Source organism: Rhinolophus ferrumequinum, chromosome 18 (genome assembly GCF_004115265.2).
Source record: "Rhinolophus ferrumequinum isolate MPI-CBG mRhiFer1 chromosome 18, mRhiFer1_v1.p, whole genome shotgun sequence".
In the NCBI taxonomy this organism is placed as follows: domain Eukaryota; kingdom Metazoa; phylum Chordata; class Mammalia; order Chiroptera; family Rhinolophidae; genus Rhinolophus; species Rhinolophus ferrumequinum.
This window is the reverse complement of record NC_046301.1, coordinates 162,658-187,112: the sequence shown is the minus strand read 5'-3', so window position 1 is coordinate 187,112 and position 24,455 is coordinate 162,658. Positions and strand designations below refer to the sequence as shown.

The window sequence follows — 24,455 nt, the reverse complement described above, 5'->3', positions numbered from 1 at the left end:
TTTTTTCTTTGATAAGAAGAAAGAAGGTTGTTCAAGTGTTAGCCCTTCCCCCAAATTTGTCATAGACAGATCTGCCTAAACAACCATTTCTCTTCTTTATACAGTACTTCATCTTTTCAAGCTGCACCCAGAAGTTTCTACCGCTGAGAAGAACATACTTTAATAATTCTGTGAGGTAGTGGATGAGGTAGGAGTTAGGGGTTCAGAATACATTCTATATAAACACAATTGCTTGAATAGATTAAGAGGCAAGAATAATTGCCTTTTACAAGTATTGAAATGGACTTGAGCTTTGGTTTGTACTGCTCTATCACAACAGAAGAGGAACATTACACTTGAATACCCTGAGGATTACATGCCTGGGCATCCGTCAGTGTGGGTCCTAGTGTCACTTGTAGTGTTTACGTGCTGGGTGGGCTGGAGCACCTCAGCTTTGGCCTTAGTTCCATCTAAACAGAGTTAACTGAGCTATCACAGGTCATGTGCTTGGCGTAGAGTAAGTCCCGATAAATGGTTGCTATTTATTAGTTTCTTGAAATAGATGAGTATCTAATGTACATGGTATGTTAAGTATAAGAATTTTATAGGTTTATATTTTTAGTTATTTCAAAAATAACTTGAGTTCCATTGAAGTATCAAAGAAAAATCCAGATCACTAGAAATCAGAATAATCGTAACTACCACTGACTTCAGAGTGGCATTTTTACAGTTAAGAACTGTGGCCGATTCAAGCCACAATTCAAGCCCTCTCCCCCTGGCCAGCAGCAGGTCTACCTGACTTCAAACGTGTGGCTCGAGAGGAGGATGAGTCGGCTTCTTCCTTTATCCACCTGGTCACTGAAATGTTTCTGATGTCGAGCGTTGCCAGCCAGCCCCTCACTACCCTGCGTGAGAGCTTAGCTGCGGGTGATGCCATGACTTCCTTTCAGGATGCCTGTGGTCCTTGGTAAGGCTGGTGGCTGCTGAAGGCTGGGTGGCCGTGGCAATTTCTTAAAATAAGACAACAATGTAGTTTGTTGTGTTGACGGACTCTTCCTTTCTCCAAATACTTCTCTGTAGCACACGATGATGGTTGACAGCATTTAACCCATAGTAGAGCTTCTGTCAAAATTGGAGTCAGTCCTCTCAAACCCTGCCTCTGCTTTATTAACTAAGTTGGTGTAATGTTCTCAATCCTTTGTTGTCCTTTCAACAGTCTTCACAGCATCTTCACCAGGAGTAGAGTCCATCTCACAAAATCACTTTGTTTGCTCATCCATAAGAAGCAACTCTTCATCAGTTAAAGATTTATCACGAGATTGCAGCAGTTCAGTCACATCTTCAGGCTCTAATTCTAGTTTTCTTGCTATTGCCACCACGTCTGCAGTTACTTCCTCCACTGAAGTTGTGATCCCTCAAAGTTATCCATGAGGGTTGGGTGACTTCTAAACTCCTGTAATGTTGATATTGTGATCTCTTCCCATGAATCACACATGTTCTTAATGGCATCTAGAATGGTGAGTCCTTTCCCAAAGGCTTTTGATTCACATTGCCCAGATCCATCAGAGGAATCACTGTCCATGGCAGCTGTAGCCTAACGAAATGTATTTCTTAAATAATATGACTTGAACGTCAAAAGTACTCCTTGGTCCGTGGCCTGCAGGATGGATGTTGTGTTAGCGGCATGAAAATAACATTAATCTTATTGTCCGTCTCCGTCAGAGCTCTTGGGTGATCAGGTGCATTGTCACTGAGCAGTCATATTTTGAAAGGAATCCTTTTTTTCTGAGCAGTAGGTCTCTATATTTGGTCTCTATATTTGTGAGCCAAATTGTACAGTGGGCTCAAAATATTCAGTAAGCCATGTTATTAGCAGACTTGGCTTTTGTTCCATTGACAGAGCACAGACAGAGTAGACTGAGCATAATTCCCAAGGGCCCTGGGGTTTTCTCAATGGTAAATGAGCACTGGCTTCAACTTCAAGTCACCAGCTGCATGAGCTCCTCACAGGAGAGTCAGCCTGTCCTTTGAAGCTTTGAAGTCATGCATTGACTCTCCTCTCCAGCCATGAAAGTCTCAGATGGCATCTTCTTCCAATATGAGGCTGCTTCATCTCATTGGAAACCTGTTGTTTAGTGCAGCCACCTTCATGAATTATCTTACTAAACGTCTGGAGAACTGGCTGCTTCCCTTTGTACTTTTATGTTACGGAGACGACGTCTCTCCTTAAACCTTGTGAACAAACCTCTGCTAGCTTCAAACTTTCTTTCTGCAGCTTCCTCACCAGTCTCTTTCTAATTCTTTTAGGGTGATCCTGTCAATCTTTTCGTAACCCTGGGATGGTAGTAATAAAGAATGATCTTGAGATTGAGGGAAGAAATAGTCAATGAGGGCAGAGGTTTGGTTACGGGAAAGTTACGTGCTTGTGTTGCCTTTTGATGGATGGGCCCTCAGTCTCAGCAATGCTTGTCTGTCTAAAGGAGGAGCCACACTCTTTAATACTTGAAACTTGAAAAATACCCTTTTTATTCCACTTAAAAACACCTGGCTTCTGAGCCAAGACCAATAAATTAGGCCTTTTTTATCACTTATGTTTAAAATAGTTCATGCTTTATCCGAAGCATATTAAATAATAATACATATGATGTAGGTTAGCAGCATTTATTGATCATCTTAAAAAAATTAGATCACTAACACATTTTGGCCACTGAAGTAAGGTACTCCTAGAGAGAATTATGCTCATCACTGGAGGCCAAAAACAGATGGTAATCACTTTCTCCAGATTATCTGATTTGCAGATATAAAAAATAATGATAAAAATCAACATTAATACAATACTAAGAACAATTTTTATTTTTTACTAATTTTAACTTGTGTACCACAAATAGTTTTTCTTTATTAAATAAGCACTAAAATCAAAATCATGGAAAATAAGAGGGGACTGAATCTCCATAAGCAATGAAGCACTCAAGCTTTTTTACTTCTTTCCTCAGACATAAAAACAAAAACAAATAACAAACAAACAAAAACCCCTGTCCGCCCAGGAGCTAATCCATTTTCCACAGTCATTATCATTCAGATGAGTCTTTTGTAAAACAAAGATGTCGGCATAGCTTTTTTCAGTGTCTGAGAAGGCCTTTCTTATTCGGGTCCTACAAATAAAGAGGACCCTCTCATCTAATTAAGAGATTTTTCACCTGCCATCATTCATCCATTCAGCTCACAAACCTTTGGAACACGTGCTCTGGCACTGTGTTAAACACTGTGTTACAGCAGGAGTTGTGCCACAGTGGGCCAACCATGAAACTATACTCTTAATTAATCTTGTGATTTTTAATGATTTAATTCTTTCATTCAGCAGGGCCTTATTACCAGCCAAGTGCCGGGCAGGGCACTGGGGCTGACAAATCCAACTCACAGTCTCTGCTTTCACGTGCCCATAATCAAATGGGGAGGCAGATACATAAACAAGTGATTACTGTGCAATTGAGGTTCTTCCACGAAGGTCTGTGATGGTGCAATGACATCTCTGCGTGAGTGCATGAGCATGCGTGTGCGTGCGTGTGTGTTACTGGAGGGCAGGAGGAGAAGGTCAGGGGAGGTAACACCAGAGCTGAGTCTCAAAGGACAAGTAAGAGTTTCCCAGGTGAGGCAGGGAGGCTGTGGGACTACCTGATAATGAGAGGACCCCGTTTGAGTGTCATTTAGGTTGCACCCTATGAACTTGCCAGTATTAGACTATTTTGACTAACAAAACAAAACAAAAACAAAACGCAAACTGATATGGTTGAAATAATATTTCCAGGTGACATGATAATGATGAATGTAGGTCAGTAACAAACGAGCTACGTGAACTGAACCTGTGACTACTGGTGATGGCACTCTGTGTTTCCTTCCCCCACCCTAGTCACAAATCACTTCTCCCTGCGACCACGCCTGTCCCCTGTGTCCGGGGAGATTCTGAGCTTACATGCAGATAAGTGGTCTTGGCCACCAAAGCTAGCGACAGTGAGAACGGGAAAATAAATTCCACACAACTGCCTTGGGGGGAGGAGCTGGATAATAACGGCTTGAAACCCTATCCTTTACTGAACGCCAGAAGGTGTCAGCCACCATGCCAGGTCCTTCATAGTGTCAGCTCTGATCCTCACAGCTCCACCCAAGGGGGTTGTCTTCTACCCACTGATGTGTGGGATCCCCAAGGTTCTGAGGGGCTGGGCACCACTCTTTCTTAAGCAGAGAGCTAGGGTTGCCTGTGGTTGCCCCAGGCCCTTCAAGGACCCAAGGAGAGTGACCACATGTAGAACCAGGAGGCCCTGACCCCAAGCTGATGTTTCAAAGCTATTGCCCAGAAGTGGAAAGGCCAGAAAGTGGGTGTAGCCCCATGAATGACCTCTGTGTCAGAAGTCCGTACTTTTTCATTTTAATCTTTGTGGCCTTAGGGTGGGGGGAAGGGAGGAAAGGGATGGGATAGAGGGTATAAGAAGCAGTTTGGTGGTGACACGGGAAGACGGGGGAAGGCACACTTTCCTCCCCAATCTCCAGGCAAGCCGCCAGCTGGCTCCGTAATTTAACTGTTTCTTCTGCAAGAACAGAGCCCACTCTGCTTAGCAAAGTCCTTTCCGAAACAGCTACACAGCAGGGAAATCGTGGGGACAATGTATAATGAGAACCTTTTCCTCAGTTTATTCCCCTAAAAATGTGTATAGAAAGGAGTATGTAATCAAGAGTCTACAACAGCTACATTTGAGGCAGGTCACCTTGCTGGTGTTCTTAGTGGGGAAATGCTGAGGTCACTTGGGCGTGGAGTCCAGTTCAGACGCTGCAGTTCCCAGTGGCCGTGGCCCTCGGAGCCACCAATACAGGGCCGGACACGTGGGAGCAGGTCCTCAGGAGGTCGTGCGGCCATGACAGAGCGTCTCCTCTACCATCCAAGTGGCCTATTCAGGGAACCATCTTTCGGGTGTGTCCTTTCATGTTTCTTCTGTCCCACATGCTGACAGCCACGACAAGGGTCATTTCTAGCTAATGTCATGGACGGCGCATTCAGAGGGACCTTTCCAGCTGAGAAGCAGCCGTCCACAGTCTGGATTTTTTTAAAAAAGTTTTCTCAAAAAAACCAAAGGTGGGTGGGTGTATCTCCTTAAAGGTCCCACTTGTGAATGTACAGTCAGGTGCCCGTGCCTCTGAATCTTTCCTCTTTTCATAAGAAACGTACAATTATTTTGAGGGTGGAAAGAGAAAATAACCCTAGGGTTCCTTTGCAGGGGCCAAAGGGAAGCCATTTCAACAGAGGGAATGTGTACTTAGTCTTCCCGAGGGAAGACCCTCCAGTGCGTGTGCACACCTGGCAGGGATGGCTGTGGCCTCCAACAGTTGCGTGTCAGCTGTTCCGAACTGTGAGAGGCTTCCTGAAACAAGATTTTCTTGCTAACTGGACTGACTGTTAACGTGTATAAATCCCTAACTTGCTCAGTCTGCCTCTTGGTTGTTGAGACTCTCTCTGGCGGGCAGATATCCTCAGCATGGTGTTTGGGCACATTTGCCAGCACCGTCAGGACGTCATACGCTTGGAATGCACTTCATTCATCTTGGTCTGTATTGTAATTGAGTTTTTAAAGTTCTTGGGGACAAAACAGGCACTGTCCTGACACGGGACCTTTGGAGCTGTCTGTGTCCTGATTGTCAGCTGCGAGCAGCCTGACAGTCCTCTTCAGGGCAGGTCGTAAACAGCAGTCCTCAGCATTGCTCCGGGCGTCCCCCTCTGGTCACCAAGCGCTGAATGCCATAAACGCTGACACTTGGCAATGTAATTTGGAGATGCAACGTGTGATTTGGCTTGGTATGTGATATGCCAAGTCAAGATGCTCAGGAACACGCTTTGTTGTGTGTGTCCTGGCTAAGCTCAGACAGTGCAGGGGGCACGCACGGGGTACAAGGGCCATGAGTGGCGGGGGGACGAGCCGGGCCTGTTTGGTGTGGGGGGGTGAGGTCGAGTTGCATTGCGGGGCTCTAACACCCACCCCAGTCTCAGGTTCTTTTTGTTGACGCTTGTCTGAAAGCCCTAGGACTTTGCTGTTTTAAATTGCTTTTGTCAGAACAATTTATGACTTTGAGTCTCTGCAGAAGGCAGGCCTCAGAGATCCTGGGCTCATGCTCTTAGCCTCTATCTGCACCCTCGGAAGGGTCTTGCCAACCTGTCTGTGGTGGGCAGTGAGACCGGCCACTCAGATGGGTGCCTGTGTGCTGGCCTGGCTGGGCCTGGCAGCTGGGGAAGGTACAGCTGGCCAGAGGCTCCGGCCCCATCCAGACCCTCTGTGATGCAGCTGGCTCAGAGAGAGCCGTCCCGTCCGGCCCAAGGGAACCCCGCACAGGACCAGGTGCCCAGTTCAGACAGAATGCCCCCATTGAAAACATGCCGGGCACGTGGCCTGGAGAGCCCGTCGCCATGGGTCCTGTCATTGGGAAGAGACCATGGCAAATGGGTGACAAACGTATTGAAATAGCCCCTCTCCTTTTCAGTGATTTGTGTAGGAAAAGAAGGTGAAAGCTGGTATCAGGCCTTGGCAGAGAAAACAGGCTCCAGAGCCCTCATCCATTCTTGCACAGCAGATAGCCAGCTATTGATAAGCAACAACCAAAACTTTACTGAGAAGGAACGGAGTAGAAACATTTGTCTTAGACTGGAGTAATGGTCTGTTCTTCTAGAAAGGATTTGGTGTGATGAAGGACGCACACAGTGTACACAGCAGAGGCACTTCCAGTAACGGTGCTGCCGAGAGCTCCTGAGAAGCCGAGAGAATCACAGAATTCTCTTTCTGGCCTGTGTCACTTCCAGTATAAGGTCTAAACTGCAGAACGCAAAGGAAACTTTACAGTTATTGTAAATTTTAAAAATTATTTAATTAGAAAGATTTTTCTTACATTAATTTTAATGAATGCACTTATTTTATATAAAATCAAACACTGATACTCATTTTTCTTCTTCCTTTTGAAAATCACTTTCAAAAACAAATATAGCACAGTCACAGATTCATTTATTCACAAAGGACGAGTTTGTCATCTGACGATTTGCCTCGGCTTGGGGCCTCACAGGCCTGCCGTTGTGAGTTCCTTTCTGTACGAGAGACTCATTTAGGGCTCATAACTGCTATGCAGGCCTCACAATGGAACAACCGTGCTGGGACTGCAGGATGCACGGCCACCGTCCCATTGCGAGCCCCTGGGGTGCGGCTGCCTGGTGACTGTGCCACGTTCAAATCAGTCGCGAAGGCGGTCACAATAGCTGCGTGCCCATCTCTGGTGACGAAATGGCACCTCCAGCAGCAGCGCCTTGTACAGACTTCAGGGCGGCTCTCTGCATCCCAGCTCTGAGGCAGCGACAATGGAGAGTAACAGTCTTTTTCTGTTTTCTTGTTAAACTCTCTGTTTTACACTGGACAGTTGAGTCCAACTTTTCCGGCTTCTGTAGAGCTCCCACTTTACTGCTTGAGGGGAGTTCTTTTGTCTGGGCTGCAGAACAAGATGACCGAGTTAATCTTCCTCGTGACACGTGAGCTGCCATGTATCATTTTAATCTGCAAAACAGGAGGGCTGAGCAGTGTCACAGCTGATTTCAGTTTTCTATAGAGAGGGACTCCCTGGTTCAATGATGGATTGCTTGTTCTCTTTCAACAGTCAAGATGCTGCGTGCCCTGAGGGGACAGACAGAGTGTGCAGTGGGGACGGCAAGTCTGAGGGCCCGGCCGGGGTTCACCTGACAAAGCTGGGCGTCCAAGAAAGGATTATTCGCACTGGCATTAGCGCTCCGGAAGCATTTTTCTCGTCGTGCAGCTGCAGAGCTCCCTCACTGGAGAACTGGGCCCCATAACAGAGAGATCTGTTTGTTTCTCCCACTCCCTCTTGCTCCTTACACTTTACACCTAGTTTGTACGGAGCTGTTTAGGCCGAGGACGTGTGCCTCCAAACCGTGGAGGGCACGTACCGTCTTCACAGCAACAGCGTTGCCGAGAGACAGTAACAGAAGCTCGGCGTTTCCGATGTCGGAAGGTCCAAGAATTGTCTGCTTAAACTGGACTCGACTCCCAACATCAGCTTTTTAAATATTGTCATTTTACAACGCTACATGCAAAAAATTAAAATTAAGATCAATTACTTAGTTCAATGTATAAAAATGATAACGGAGTTTTACTAAAAATTACTTGAAAATTTCCCAGTATCCATTTTACTGTGAGAAATAAACATTAAAGAAGGGGGAGGAAATTAGAAAAGAGTAAGATAGCACTTCACTAATTTTATCTAATAGCCAGTTCACACTAAAAATCCCTAATCATCCCCCAAATGTGGTTTTGTCACTGGCTCACTGCCCCACTCTCAGGGCTGTTAAGGTACAAGCAGCACCCCCGACAGGCCCCAACCGTTGGAAAGGGCCCCGCCCACTGCTGTCCTCCCCGCTGAGCAGCTATGGGCAATTTTTGCCCAGGTCCATTATTTCACTGAAGGGTGCGTGCAGTGTGGTGGCTGCTAATTCTGTCGTCCCTTCTGTGCTCACAGATACCTCTACTGCCCTCAGCACAGCTGACACCAGCGGGAAGTCCCACAACTCACCTCAGGGCTGACCCCTCTACCTGGGGTCAGCATCAGAGGCCACAGGCCCACAACACAGCCCCTACGTCCCAGCTTGACACCTGTACTTCTGTCTGAAAGGCTATAAATCAGGGTTCCCATGGCCCCCCTTGGGTTGCTAGTACGTTACATCACAGAGGAGCAGCCCCCAAACCTGCGTGAAGGAGCAGATCTCTGTGGTCAGGTGTGGACTATGGTGGCCACTGAAACGTGTCCCCGCACTCTCCCAGATGTGAGTGCACTGGGAGTGTGTGTGTGTGTGTGTGTATGGTGGGAAGAGTTCACAACCCAGAAGCCCAGAGCAGGGGACATGCACAGAAGACACGAACCTAGAAGCCATAAAATAAAAACTGATGAATTCAACTATGCAAAACAAATCTGTATGGAAGAACATTTCACACAAAGTCAGGTGTGAAAAGACAAACAGAAAAAACTGGAACTCGTATCACAAATCCCAAATTCTTAAATATATACAAAGAACTTCTAAATCAGTAAGCGAAACACCAATAGTGTCAGTCTTGATAGATGGAGACAAAAGCCCCCAAATCTCGGTGACTTGAGCCACGGAAGTTTGTCACCTTTCGCCCATCACAGGTCAGGGGTTCTTCCCCAGTCGTCCTCGCGGCAGCACTGGTGCTCTCAGTAATTGTGGCAAAGGGACAGAGATGCGGGGGTCTTGCCCCGGCATTTGAACATGGGCCTGGAAGTGATGCTGGTCAGCACTCTCAGAAATCACTGGCCAGAACCAGCCACACGCCACCTAAGCCCACAGGGACCAGGCTGTGTCGTGCATGTACCTGGAAGGACAATGTAACACTGGAGAGCAGCACTAGGCTGTCACCAGCCCCCTACACTACAGCCCCCCTTACACTACATCCTCCCACTACGCTGTCACTGCCCCCCATTACTGTCACAGCCCCCCATTACAGTGTTACAGACCCCTCACTGCATTGGCTTAGAGACACTCAAAACTCAGACAGTAGCAGCCTCCCACTACTGTCACAGACCCCGCACTGCTGTCGCAGCCACAGTACAGTTTATGGGTTATTTAGTTTCTCAATCGAAGGTCTTGTCAGAGAAAGACGACGGCATATTTCATTACATTCCACGTGCTGGTTATTGAAGAAGTAGAAAATCCCCCTTTTTCCAAAATTGGAGGTGACATCTTTCTGATCGACAGAGTGAATCTGGGGATCTGTGAGGTAGATGAGCCCTTTTCCATTACCGGTCACCCAACCTAGGAGAGAAACAGATGGTCTGAGAACGAAATCCTCCAGAACGTCAGCCAGGTGTTTCAGGAAAAATGCATTGGCTTAGAGACACTCAAAACTCGGTCATCCCATGTTTTGTGTTTAAAATTTCTGCTAAGGGACGTGGTGCTGTGTATTCCAATTATTGTTTTTCAGAAGGAGAATAAGTAATTTGGATAATTTGTCATCTATGACTTACCCAAACCACCAGTTTTCAGGGAATTTGAGAGCAATCAAATGCACTTAGTGTAATTAATCACAGGAGTGAACTCTCATGATCCAGAAGTTTCTTTAGTGCCTTCTTCATTAATTTGTGTATTTGTAGGTTTAACAAATATTTACCAAGGGCACAAACTGCATAAAACACTGTTTTGGGCACTGGGGGTGCGGAAATGGACAAGTTTGTCAAAAACCTGTACTCCTGGAGCTGACATTCTTCTAAAGTGGGGTGGATTAATAAACAAGATAACTGTAAAACATGATGTGACAGAGTGACAGTAACTGCAAGGGGAGGGGGCAGACAACATGCTGGCGGATGATCATAGAATCATTAGTAGAAATAATGATAATAACCTCAGTTATTATTTAAAGGAGGTGCAGAGTGTTGACTAACAATTCTAATACACAATATACCAGGTGAACTGAAACAAGACTCGAATACAAATGCGTGAAATGGAGGAGTCAGAGTCACGTGCATGCAGCCGTCTGTCCCCCAGCAACCCCAGTCGTGGCCCCAGTATTGGCCTGGAAATAAAGGCAGAGGCTGGAGCAAAGGAAGTGGGGGTGTCCTCACACTGAAACATTCCATGTTAAGGGACCTGCGTCACTCAAGTCCACCTGTGTGACACTCAAGAGCTGGTGTGGATTTGCTCCAGAATTGAGCCAGCAAATGTGAGCCCATCTTTTCATTGATTATTTGACAGGAGCTTTACTTTTTTTCAGGTATCTACATGGCGGTAGAATAAAATCGACTCATTCCAAATAGTGGCCATTGTACTGGACAGTCCAGTGAGGAGGGGTCGGTAGAGCTCTTTGCAAACCTCACACTCACATCTAAATAACACTGAAAACCAGAAGCAGCCCCAGTGCCACAAACCTTGTAAGTCGACCACGACATCTCTGTGACCGGAGAACTCGTAAGAAAAATGGCCGTAGGCCAAGCCGTATTCTGTGGCTTTGTATTCTGTTTTCACCACTTTCGTGTTATTTGATAGTTTAACAAATTCTCCCAGTATGTAAGGCTCCACACTGATGCATCCCTTTATTGTTTTGCCCTCTAAAATCTGAAAAATAGAAGCAGAGGCCATGTAACGTAAGGGGAAGGCATGGCCTTGTGGGTCAGGTAGATCTTGCTTTGAACCCCAGCTTTGCCATGTGGGAGCTCTGTTACTTCTCTAGATTTTGGTTCCCTTATTTGTAAAGCAGGTAGAAGGGCGACCTTATAAGATTGTTGTAAGGATTCCATGAGAAAATGCATGTGATGTGCTTAGCATTGTATGGCATTATAATAGAATTTAAAGTTATTCTTTTGTGAAAATGCTCACATCAAGCTGAAGCTGGGTCGTGACCCGTCCTCAGGGTGAGCTCGCCAGTGTGTGTGGGCACATCGTGCCCTGGGGCTGCGTGGGGATCTCAGCACCAGCCTTCTGTGTGTGACCTACTGTGTAGAGTCCTTTCAAAGGTCCAAGTTGATGTCAAATGTCTGGTATGGTGCTTGGCCTAAGGAAAGTGCAAACTAATGATAGCTATCATTGTGAGGAAAATATGGGTCTAAAAATGTCTCTGGCCAAAGTGAAAAACAACCCTGTAAGTGTGAATGAGCTAAGGATCTTTGGGGAAGCAGGGTTTTCCTATCCAGAGAACACAAAAGTCGGTGGGGATGGTTGCCTTCCTATATGTAAAGACATATCTTCGTGAAGAGATTAGCCTCAGTGGTTCTGGCAGACAGAGCTTAATTCATGCGTAGAAATTAGAGGAAGACAGTTTTGGGCTAAATCTAATAACTTCCTAACAGATTTATTAGAAAGTAAAAATGTAATGATTATTTTTCCTCATTACAGGTGTTTTCAAGGCATGGCTTGTAATAGCTTGTTGGCAGGCTTGGCGGCTGATGTGAAACGGGACTCGTGTCATGTCAAGGGGATAAGGTGTGTTAGATATGATCGCTACGGTCCTTTCTCTCTCTCTCTGAAAGTTCGGAGACAAGACTAAAAGTGCTAAGCTGGCCTGTGGGGCCTGAATGTCAGCAGGCATTCAGGGCACAGAGGGTCACAGCCCCCACATCTGTCTAAGCAGGTGACACAGGTGGATAGGGGGATAAAGGAGACTGGGCCTGAGTGGACTGAATTTTCCCAGAATGATGGTGAAAGACGGATGGCAGGTTGGCGACAGAAATCTAAGCTGCCCCATATTTACAGGCATGCTTCATCTTACCAGCAGTACCACAGAGGGGATGTAGAATATCTGTGTTGGGATCTGCTGCTCGTACAGCCTCTTGTTGAATTCTGTGACGTAGTGCTGCGCAGTCACCTGCCGTTGCACGTCGGCAAAGTGGCACCAGAGCCCCTTTGGTTCCTTGTACTCTTTCCCAACATACCTGCAGACAGGGCACAACCACACAGAGAAACAAGATGGTGACCGTACGTACAGCACAGGGAGAAGGGCGAGACCAAAGGGACGCAGAAATGCTCGAAAGATGGTCGTCAGTCTCTGCCCTGGACCATCAATGTTAATTATCCTGATTTAGCTCATGACTCAGATAATTTTCTTAGAGCCACCTGAACAGTGGGACACCATGCAGGCCAGCCAACTGAGGGTTGATTTAGTGTCATCTTGACTGGACCACGGGGACCCAGACATTTGGTCAAACATTATTCTGGGGATTCTGTGAGCACGTTCTTTGGTACGTTTAACATTTGAATCAGTAGGTGAATAGAGCAGACGACCCTCCCAGTGTGGTGGGCCTCATCCAATCACTTGAAGGCCTGAATAGAACCAAAGTCTGACCCTGTAATCTGCCTGTGGTGGAGCTGGGATGAGGTCTTTTCCTGCCTCTGGACTGGAACTGAAGCACTGGGTCTTCCTGGGTCTCCAGCTTGCCAACTGCGGATTTGAGGCTTATCAGCCTCCATGTTCACACGAGCCAATTCCTGGTAATCAGTTTTGGTCTCTGCACGTACATCCTGTTGGTTCTGGAGAATCCTGACTAACACTGACCCAGAAAGACCCTGACTGTCAAGTGTCACCTGGCAGTTCGCGGCTTCTTGGGTAAGACGGGAGAGGGCCGGCTCGGCGGCCTTGTGCAGGCAGCGGGGCTAAACCATGTGCAGCCATCCGTACTTTCACCATCACTTCCTCCCTGCAAACACCTGTTGTCCCGCCGCACCTGCTGTGTGCACACTCCGTGCGGGTCCTCGGGGTCAGGCAGCATCAGGCTCACGTGGGCATTGCAGGGCGCACGCGTAGCTTCAGGGAGCGCGCAGGGAGGGCGCCGAGGCACAAACGGAACCCTGACCCAGTGTTCTGACCTGGTGCTGTTCGTGATAAGCGCGTGTCGGTTACGGTAATTCACGGGTCCAGAGTGACCTCCAAAGATCCCAGGGATCACAGATTGCAGCCAGCCTGAGCGCTCTCCAGAAACTTCTGAATCCACTAATGGCACCAGGTTGGCGGCAGCTTGGCCTTCAGGCTCCTGAGGGTCAGAAGCTCGTCTGGGCGGCAGAGGCCGAGCCGGTTGAGAACCTGCAGCGAGTCCTCCGGTGTTGGCACCGGGGTTCCTGGGCCTCCGGGGGCCCTGCAGCCCGAGGTCGGGTCACCGGCCTGGGAACCGCCCTTCCTTGAGCCCCTTGTACCGTTGTTCTGGGATCGTTTATTTCGCAGCCAGTTGTCAGCGGTGAGGTCGCTGCTTTTAAGATTGTTGCTCGTCCCTGGCGTTCTGCGGCTCCTCTATGTAGAGGGACCTGATTGCCCCCCTCCTCCCTCCCCGTCTTCCCTCCTCCCTTTTCTATCCCACCGAGACCCACAGACCCACGGAAGTCCAGACTTCCAGGGGGCCACGTCCCCAGTCAGCCGTCGGGAGCGGAACCGCGCCTAACCCACCGGCCATCCGAGCTGGCCCCGCCGGGTCCCCACCGTCGGGAAGTGGGAAACGGCGGTCTCATCATCCCGTCAGGGGCCGTCTGTATTTAAAGAGCAATGTATTTTGGCAATTTTGGAAAATTACCAGAAATTATCTATTCAAACAGTAATTCTTCTCCATTTGCTGCTTCTGATCAGATGCATGTCGGGCCCTTGTCGTCTTCTGTGTGTCTTACTCTCGTTTATTTCCCATCTAGATCCTTCTGTGCTGTGTCTTTGTTTCCTAGGGCTGCCGTAAGCAAGTGCCACACACTGTCTTAAACACCACGAAGCGACTGTCTCCCAGTTCTGGGGCCCGGAAGCCCAAGGTCCTGGTGTCAGCGGGCGGGTGCCCTCTGAGGCTTGGGGGCAGCCCGGCTTCAGTCTCCGCCTGGCCCTCCCTCGGGCGTGTCTGTGTCCAGGCTCCCCTCTTACAAGGACACTGTAGTCGATTGGGGCCACCTGCTCCCGTGGGACCTCGTCCTAACCAGTTACATCTGCAACCTCTCTATTTCCAAATAAGGTCACATCTGAAATCCTGGGGATTAGGACTCAACATGGGAATTTCAGGGGACACAGTTCACCCCACAACACCTGGCCGCACCACGTAAACATGTGATTAGGGCAAATTTCTTAATACTTCCCATCCATAAATTCTCTCTACTGTCTGAGGGTCACCCAGTCTCTCTCTCTTCCTATTTATCTTTTATAGTATTTGGATTTGGGTAAAGAACAGGGCTTACTTAAAAGTCTTGACATACAGGTCTTTAAAAACACACAAATGGTGTAAAGTTAGGCTTCAAGCCCAATGAGGACTACCTGTGGTCACTGATTCTTTGGGGCGAATTTTTGCTTAAAGTTGTGATGAAGGGCCAAAGGACTCTTTCCCAGGCTTTTGCCTCAGTGGGTGGGATTTGTAAAATATGCAGCCATTGCTGAGTCCTTGTCTATGGGACTGGGCCCTAACTTGTTCTCATCCACCAGAACTTTTGTCACCAGCTCCCCCTCAACCTACTTTGCCCACAGCTGCGGTGGAGGGCCTTAGGGGTCACATTCCCTTATCTACCTTGATATGCGTCATCTCTGGCCTCAGAGGTCTTTCTGCCTTTTCTACAGGCTCATTCACTCACTTCAAAGTGTGGCTTTCATAGGTTAATATAGTTTCACTGACTTTTTCTAGCATTTTAGTGAGAGTGTAATGTTCTCTGTCCTGCCATGTGGCAGAAAGTCCATTTTTCTAATTTTTCGATTGGGATACTAATGTTTTCCTAATGGGTTTGGGGTTATGCATGTATGCCAAACCGCTGGCAACGTTGGTCAATATGTGGTAACTGTCACCAATTAAGTAATGAGGAGGAGGGAAGAGTAGAAATCCAAACACATACATTTTGGCCAATTTTTTCAGCCTTTTCAAAATCTCGTAAATAATTACAGTCGTCCCTCTTTATGGGGGGGGGCACACATTCCCAAAACCCCAGTGGATGCCTGAAACCAGGGACAGCATCAAACCCTGTGTATACTGTGATTTTTCCTACATGCACACACCTGTGATGAAGTTTAATTTATAAGTTAGGCACAGTAAGAGGCTAACAACAATAACTAACAGAAAAATAGAATGATAGCAATACACTGTAATAGAAGGTAGGTGAATGTGGCATTACTGAGAAAATACGGGCGACCTGAACACAATCACGACCGTCTATCTGATCACCAAGACGGCTACATCGTGACCAGCGGGCGGGACGGGGCACGCTGGGCAAGGAGATGAATCACATCTCGGGGGGACGAAGTGGGGTAGCGTGAGGTTTCATCACGCCACTCAGAATGGCATGCAATTTAAAACATATGAATTGTTTCCCTCTGGAATTTTCTGACGATGGTTGACCAGGGGCAACTGAAACCACAAAGAGCAGAACAGTGGATGGGGGTTCGGCTGTGTCAACAGAAAGGAAATCAGCCCGTTTTGCATTAGTGACATTGACGTTTCCAAGCAATACCTGCCCAGAGTCTCTTCTTGATGAAGATAATGAACCCAAATCGCATTTCTTTGTCTGCCTTTCTTCTTCACGTTCAGGTAGCCCCCCAAATATACAGCAGTTTCCTGGGCTGTCCACAGTTCGGATTTCTTAGAATATTTCAACAAAAGAGCATCTGGAAGAAAAGATAAAAATGGATTCCATTTTCTAAAGGCTGTCACAATTCATGAATAAAGTTGAAGTAACACAGGTCTTAATCCAGTTTATCTGAAACCTTCAACTTTATGCATTTCTCAAATTTTAGCCCCTTCTACGGCTACTGATGGGAAGTTAGTGAAGTACAATAAGAAAGTAGAGTTTTACCAATATACTGAAGAATAGCCTTTGATTCACAGAACCTCTCATTTGTAATGGCAAGGGATTAAGATAAGGCCAGGGTTTCTGTCTGAAAGCAGTGGAGCAGAAAACTTTTTTTTTATTATTTTATTGGGGGAAGGGGAACAGGACTTTACTGGGGAACAGTGTGTACTTCCAGGACTTTTTTCCAAGTCAAGTTGTCCTTTCAATCTTAATTGTGGAGGGTGCTGTTCAGCTCCAGGTCCAGTTGCCGTTTCTAGTTGCAGGGGGCGCAGCCCACCATCCCTTGTGGGAGTCGAACTGGCAACCTTGTGGTTGAGAGGACGCGCTCCAACCAACTGAGCCATCCAGGAGCTCAGTGGCAGCTCAACTCAAGGTGCTGTGTTCAATCTTGGTTGCAGGGGGCGCAGCCCACCATCCCTTGGGGGACTCGAGGAGTTGAACTGGCAACTTTGTGGTTGAGAGCCCGCTGGCCCATGTGGGAATCGAACCGGCAGCCTTCGGAGTTAGGAGCATGGAGCTCTAACTGCCTGAGCCACCGGGCCGGCCCCCAGAAAACTTTTTAAACAGCAGAGCCCAGACACCATCTTGTACAGTGGCTACCTGCTTGCATCTTCTTCCAATTATCTGGGGCTGCAGGGGACAGAGGTTACACCCACGCTGTATCATGCAGACGGAAGCACAATAATTTCACCTCAGAGTTTCCCGGTAAGTCCAGGACCCAGATTCCACATTTAAAGACACCCTAATTTTGTCTCACTTGTGTAATTTCAGAAAGTCCAGGAATTACTTGAGAAAACATAGCTACTGTACAAAACTGCAAACTCAGCTGGAAAAGGAAAAGATTACGGGAAAAGTAAGGACTGTCTCCACCTTAAAGAAGGGAGAACAGTGCTGGCAAGAAAGCATCTCTGAGGAGAAAGACCAACGTGAACCCTGAGGAAGTAATGCAGCATTTTGGGACACAGTTACAATGACATGACCAGGGCCCTGGGTGAATGAGAGATTGAGAGAGGAAATAAAGTAAGATAAGCCCACAGGTCTGGGGTAGGGCCAGAGGGGACCGGCTGGGGGACGCGGTGACCAGGGTTGAGAGGCCCAGTCAGAGAAGAGGGGTGGCAGAGGTCCAGTGACAGGTGCTTGCTCACACACGGGATGGCACAGATGGAAGAAGAGGCAAGGAGACAATGTAGCTCGTTCTGACTCCTCAGCATGAGACTTCCTGTCTCCCTCGTGGTCGTCCTCACATATCAGCACTCAGACACAGCAGCAGCCTGAGAAATGTGATTCTCAGCCTGCAGAATCCCTCAGGAAATAGGGAAACCCTAGAGAAAAAATTGTGCTTCTCTGGGTAACAACCTGATCCATATTTCAGTCTGCGTTCAAGATGGCAAGCAAAACATTAGGATACTTTGAAGCAGCAGTTCTCAACCTCCTACCAAGACTGAATCTCTGGGGTGGGGCATTGGGGGTTTAAAAGAGCCCTCGGGATTCCATCTGGCGCCAAGACTGAGAACTACTACTTTAGTAGCCAGGGCCTAGCAAACCACCTAGTTCATTTCTGCTGAAATGCAGTTTGCAGTCGTGTTTTTCATTCAGACTCTTCTTTAGTACCTTGGAGGCCATTAATAAGTGGTCCTCTGGGCTGAGGGGGGGGGGGGCGCCTTTTGTTTTTTTTTGCAGCTTCTCCATCATTCCTAAGCCGAATTGGACGCATTGACTGCTACAGGAAGTGACCTCGGGCCGTCCTTAATCAAGAAATAGTTGCTAATTGTGAGGGGAGGGGGAACCTGACCAGTCCATTGGCTGAACTTCTTGGGCGGCAGGTGTAGGAGCGGTCAGCTGTTCTCCCGGCAGCCGCCACGTGGGTGTGGCTTCCAGACCCTGACTGATGACCCCCGAGCCCTCTAACGTTCCTGCCTCCCTTACTGCCTTGTGCGTCCTTACGGCGCGTCCCCAGCACACGCGTGATGGACGGAGGCGCGCATTTCTCTGTGTACCACAAAGCGGAGCGGGGCCTGTGTGTTTCGTGAGCTCTAAGTGGCCTGCGCCTCCCAGGAAGGCCTGTACTCACCGTAGGCCCGGTGGAGTCGGCTGGACTTAAAAACGCCCGTGTTCTCCAGTCTCCGGAGCAGCCAGCCGTGACTCACCCCTGCCAGCAGTTTCTCCAGGTCATCAGGCTGCAGGGTGCGCGGCTCGAGGCCATCCTGCCTTGTCGGCCCTGACAATGCGCCAGAAGAGCTCCCCCTGGGGTCCACACCCGACCGTGGGCCGCCCCCCTCAGAGCCGCTGGGAACTGCAGGAGATTTCCAGCAGCGCTCCGAGGGCAAGGGCGAGCTGGCGTCCCCGCAGCCGCCCAGCGCGTTTCCCGGCCAGCTCCCTGCCTCGGTGGTAGTGCAGTCCTCGTCCAGGGCAGGGCAGGGACAGGCACCGCTTCCAGAGCAGCGGCGGGTCTCAGCGTCCTGGCCACGCCTGTGGGAGCCACGCAGCCCGGGGTGCTGAGCAGCCATGCCCTGGGGCAGCTGGCCGTCCCTGTCTCCCGTGGGGGCGTCCGGTTCAGGGTCCTGCTCCCGGTCGGAGCCTCCACTCTGTCCTGGATCAGGAATTTGAACAGGACGAGGAGGAGTGAAAGAGCCACAAGCCATCATGAGACTTTCGCCCAGAGAACCGTCCATAGTCCTAGGAGGGTCCACTGTGTCTCCTTCTGGGTCAACCCAGGAGGCGCTGTCCTCAGATGGGGGCCCGGTGGCCCTTTTCAGCTCTGTTCCCTTCTCCCCGCGCCTGTCCTTGGCGTCACAGCTGATTTCTGGAAACTCATCGGTTGTTTCAGAGGTTTCCTCTTCTTGGATCAAAGCACATGTGGACATGTTCTTGGGCTGACCAGAAGCAGAAGAGGGCTGGGAAGCAGGACTCAGTGAGGCTCTGGAGCAAGCGGAAGAATTTGTGGGTCCCACACTTGTGAGTTGGGGCGTGTCCTCCAGCCCTCTTTCAGCAGGGACGGTTGGGGGCAGGGGCTTGTGGCGGTGACTCTCAGGAGACTCTAAACTGCCCTCGGCGGACACCTGCAAAGAGAGACCCTGGCGCTCAGAAGACAGTACGCCTGCCACTCTGCTGTGCCCGTGGGTCTCTGACTCTTCAGACAGGGCAGCAGGGCACCTAGGGGCCACAGGCCGTTCCTCCCCAGGCTCGTTTCCCGGGGGCCTGTCAGCGGCGTGATCACGCCCTTCCTCCCAGCTCACGGGAGAGCGGAGCGCTGAGAACCTGCTCCGAGAACTGCAGGTCTGGCTGTCAGTTGGGCACGTGTCCAGAGCAGCCCGGGTCACACTGCTGTGGGCTGGCGACTCGGCGGTCTCCGTCTCCACCCCGCTATCCAAGGATACCCCGAAAGTGTCAGGGGGGGTGCCAGTTCCCCTTCCGGCCCCCTTCAGTGTGTCCTGCCCGTTCTCGGCTGTTCTCGGGCCTCTCTGGAAACATGCGTTGTCTTGGGTTCCCACAGTATCTATGCTTTTTGTTTCTGTTCTTAGTGCAGTGATACACACCCCTGTGCTTGCAGCTTTCTGTTTACTCGTGTTGTTTTCACACGTGCTTTCAAATACTTCACACACTGAAGTATGGTGCTGTGAATAGGTTTCAAGGACTTTTTGGAAGTCCACTGGCTCATGCAAGATGGGTTTTTCCAGCCCACACCTGAAGCTCGCTGGAACATAGGACCTGTCATCGAAATTGGAAAAGCTTCGAACCTGCAAATGACCCTTCACCTGGGCGACCAGAGACATGATCTCCCGAGAGAGGGTGTCTCTATTCTGCCGTCCTGCCAGAATTCTGACCGCGTACAGCTTCCCTACGGCCTCCCTGCACAGCTGTCTGGCCGTGCGGACTGCCTCCATATCCCCATGGAGCCTTCCGTGCGCTATAGTGAGACCGAACGCAGCTTTGAGAAAACTGTGGAGCTCCTGTTTTCCAGTAACTGGCTCGTCGTGTCTCTTGGTGAGGAGGCCAATTTCAAAGGCCTCTTTGGCCTCACACACATACACACTTTTCCTTCCTGGAGGACAGTCATTAGAACTTCCATACGACAGCAGGCACGTGCCACGGATATTCTGGAGAAAACACCAAACACAAAATTAGGCATTGAACTGAAAACTGGAGGTGAAACAGGACAAGTTTGTAGTTCCTGGAGGACAGTCATTAGAAATAGTATAGAAAAATAAAAACTGTATGACAGCGGGTATGTGCCACACATGTTCTAAGAAAAATATACAAACGTGGACTTAAGAACCTGAGGTCTTTGGGGCGTGTGACTGGCTGGCGGGACGCATAAGAAATTAGCTTCAATTGCCATCCTGCTGTTGCCTTGACAGTGTTTCATCCGAGGGGATACATTTGTTACTGTTGTTGGTTTGAGCAAACAGTGAACAGCGATGGCACAGTGATTTCTCTGCTCACGTAGGCTGCTCCATGTAAACACTGTGCGTTTATCAGTCGTCGGAATGCAGAGCAGTGGCTCCCAACCTGTCCCTGCCTCTGAGCCACGGGCGCATTATGTCCAAATTGCGTATTGTTTCCAAATTCAAGGCTTCTGGGAACCAGTCCCAGGGTTAAGAGCCCAGGAACACGGAGTTTGAAACGGCTCCTGGTGACTCACATATGGAGAGCAGATGCTCGTGTCCCCGGGCTGACGGCATGCAGCCTCCAGCGGATGTGGCTGCTTGATGTGACGCCTGCTGCCTGATGCCCTCCCCTGCGTCCACCCGAGTGTCTAATGTCCCCCTGCGCTTACCATGGCTGTGAGCACGAAGAGGGGCGTGTAGGGGCTGCAGGCAGCTGCCAGCTTGCAGGCCTCCGCGGCCGACAGTAAACGGTGCTCAGACTCACTCAGCAGTCCCTGCGAGGAAGCAGAAGCCACGTGAGCTGCCGGCCACTGTTCACCCACCAGCGAGAGACGGGCTCTGAAAGGCCTGCCCCTCCTCGTGACCGGTTCAGGGCAGTAAGGGAAGGAGGGAGGGGCACAGGCTCCTCGCCATGTCAGGGAGGCCACACCGGTGGGGACGCGCCTGCCCATGCAAAGGGGTCTCACGGATTCTTTGTTCACAGGAACTGCACACATTTTGTGGCCAGGTTAACTGATGATTTCTGAATTGTTCTTGGCAAAGAGCCCTTTCATATATGATTTCACAGCAGTTAATATTCATTCATTCATTCTGAAGCCGTGTACTGAGTGCCTCCGCATGCCAGGCACGGTTCTGGACCCGGGAGCCCGCCCTGAGCCTGTGTCTGTTCACAGGAGGTGCTCAGGCAACACAGGGCTGTGGTAAGTGTCCCTCCCGAAGGTGACGGTGTGCGGAAGGGGTCACGAGGTCCAGGACGGGAAGGGAGATGGCAGTTTTACACAGTCACGGGAGACAACGGCCCCACACCAGAGACATAATCCCTTCCTGGGTTTGTCTGGCAGCAAAAGCAATGCCTTTGGTAAGACTCAGTGCTGTGCATCCTTCTGCCACACTCATGGACTGACTGTGGTCCTCTCGTCCCTTTGGTATTGAATAAAAATGGCAACATTAACAATTATATTAGAATCTGGATTTCGGTGCAGAGGTGCCGGGCGCTGGGCTGGCAGGACCCGCTTCTGCCCCAGGCCCTCCCTTACTGGCCATGCAAACTGCAGAGGTCACTTCATTTCTCTGGGCCGCAGCTTATTTTTCTCTCATTTCACTGTACCCGCCTCATAGGATTTTGTGTGACCGTAATGTACACACGTACTCTGTGAGTTGTGAGCCATCGGGAAGGATCGGTGGCTGTTTCTGTCAAGGGCAGGAGCCTAGACAAGGGATGAATCCTCTCATCTGAACAGATGAGAATTCGTTTTTAAATTGTTGCCCCATTACTTTGTCATTGAGTTGTCCCAAGTGAGGAAATTGAATTTTGTGGTAATTTGAAAGGAAATAAGTGGGGTTCACAGCATTCATCACTCTGATGATATCGTTTATTCCTTCACCTGCTGCTGTTTGAGTACCCTCAGTATGTCCGGTACTGTGCCGGGTGTTGGAATAATAAAGCAATTAGGACATGTAGGAACTGTCCCCAGGACACTGGCATCACTCGAGGGGGAGACGTGGTCCCCCAGACTCCTGCAGAGAGAGCGAGCCTGAATCTGTGGGGGCTGCCAGTCTGCACCGTAGTTTGCCAGCTGATACTTACCAAGTTCACCTGTGGGTTGCTTTTAAACTTTTCGTAATCCTTCTCACTCATGGAAACAAAGATGTCTGCCAGGATCCCTAGTGACGTAGAGATGCCCTGCAAGGAAAACACAGGCACGGACGGCAATTCACGGTCACTCACTGCTCTCATCTCATGGCCTAGGGTCAATGACCAGCCCTCCCTGGGGACCACTGCTCAGGACCACCGTGTTATTGTGACACTAGAAACACTTTAAATTGGGTTCCACAGGGCTTGAAAGATCACCATGCCCTAAGGACACAGCCCGGTGGCAGTAACTACTTCTCCATTGGCGCTCACTTGTCCACGTTGCTCTGCCTGGGACTGGCCCACGCGGGAGCCCTGTCTGTCCGTGTCGTGTGAGGCTGTGCTGCTGACACCACTCGGGACATGTGGTAATGAAAGTGTCCCCACAGTATCAAAACAAAAGTGCCAGGTAGGAAATGCTGCCTCTCAGTTTCTGGAGTGAACATGGTACCGTGTTTCCCCGAAAATAAGACCTAGCTGGACAATCAGCTCTAATGCATCTTTTGGAGCAAAAATTAATATAAGACCCTGTCTTATTTTATATTATACTGTATAAGAACAGGTTCTATTATATTAAAATAAGAACGGGTTTCATATTAATTTTTGCTCCAAAAGACACATCAGGGCTGATTGTCCGGCTAGGTCTTACTTTCGGGGAAACAGGGCACGTGAGCAGTATGTCCGGTACTGAAGTCTTGGCTCACTCAGAGCGAAAAAAGCGGCTTCAGACATAAGCAGCTCGGCCACCTCAGCTTTCCATGGAGCCACGCAAAGGCTAAATGCATAATAATAAGATGATGGCTCAGCAGAAGTAAATAGATACATTAATAGTTACAAATCAATACAGAAACACCAAGCACGTGCCAGTGGTCTGACTACAGTCCAGGACAGAGCAGTCACGGGGGAAGTCACCAAATGTCTCTGGCTCTATACCCATGAAGAATCAATAAAAATGGGACCAATAACATTGATAAGCGATACACTGAATTGTGCCGTGGGAGATAACCATCAAGAGAAATCGAGGAGGGGGAACAAAAACTACACAACCAACCTTTTTGTCTGGCTGGGGGAGGCTTAGATATCCTACAACTGAGGCCCACGTTAGCTCTGCTGCTTCGTACCACATCCCTGGATAAAAAGGGGAGACGGACGACTGCTAGAGCCTGTGCTCTCATGCCAGAAAATGCCTTTGAAAACTAAGACGGGGAGAAGATTCATTAGGTCCTGTTAAGAAAGTTCAGGGCTGGATTAGCCTGGCAGCAACCATCAGGCTTCACCGCGGTTCACCACGGGTGATCCTCCCCTTCACAGGGGAACCTTGAGAATTAGTATGTATTTTATATATAATTCCCATCAATACAGAAATCATCACCTCCATTATTTACAAGAACTCCATTATTTATAATTACCACTTTCTGTTAAATTTTCAAACACTTTAGTTTGCATTTGAAATATAATTGGGGTCCTGTAAACTTTGCGTGAAAAACCCACAAATACCTCTGCAGAAGAGCCGGTAAGGTATGAGGGGTTTAGATAAGGTGTCAGCACGGCAGGCACGTGGAGTCCTGCTGAACCGAGAGGCAGACTCCAGAAGTAATGCCGCGAGCCGTGGCTGACGGTCACACCTGTTTCTTTTGCTCCCAGAAAAGTGTTTTGTTAATGTCCACAGCACGCCTGGGACCTTAAATGTCATTCTTTTCTGGGGGGGGCGGGGCGTGAGGTTGCACCTAGCTTTTGCAGAATTTGCCCTCTGATCTGTATGCAGACCGCCTGCACCAGGAGCTTGTCACTCTCGTTTCTGTACAGCCAGGTACCTGTGATAAAAGAGAGGAAAAGAGAAGCACGTTTTGCCTTGAATTATTATGGGAATAGCGTGGTGAAATAAAGCTATTTTCACAGCTGCCTTCAT

General features: G+C 49.0%; 1 protein-coding gene across 3 annotated transcripts in view; it reads right to left on the bottom strand.

Annotated features, from left to right (window-relative positions):
* Nucleotides 1-6,362: 6,362 nt before the first annotated feature.
* ALPK1 (alpha kinase 1) overlaps nucleotides 6,363-24,455 on the bottom strand; it is a 47,333-nt gene continuing 29,240 nt past the window's right edge. The window contains exons 4-12 of one of the 3 annotated variants that reach the window (XM_033134627.1): nucleotides 24,274-24,360; nucleotides 23,598-23,674; nucleotides 22,502-22,597; nucleotides 21,084-21,188; nucleotides 18,378-20,403; nucleotides 15,968-16,121; nucleotides 12,288-12,450; nucleotides 10,951-11,137; nucleotides 6,363-9,841 (exon numbers count right to left, since the gene is read on the bottom strand). In XM_033134627.1, coding sequence (XP_032990518.1) covers nucleotides 9,642-9,841; nucleotides 10,951-11,137; nucleotides 12,288-12,450; nucleotides 15,968-16,121; nucleotides 18,378-20,403; nucleotides 21,084-21,188; nucleotides 22,502-22,597; nucleotides 23,598-23,674; nucleotides 24,274-24,360 — 3,095 coding nt within the window. In that variant the 3' untranslated portion in view covers nucleotides 6,363-9,641. Of the gene's footprint in view, nucleotides 9,842-10,950; nucleotides 11,138-12,287; nucleotides 12,451-15,967; nucleotides 16,122-18,377; nucleotides 20,404-21,083; nucleotides 21,189-22,501; nucleotides 22,804-23,597; nucleotides 23,675-24,273; nucleotides 24,361-24,455 lie in introns of those variants that run through there. The other 2 variants (XM_033134626.1, XM_033134625.1) reach the window with 2 other exon arrangements.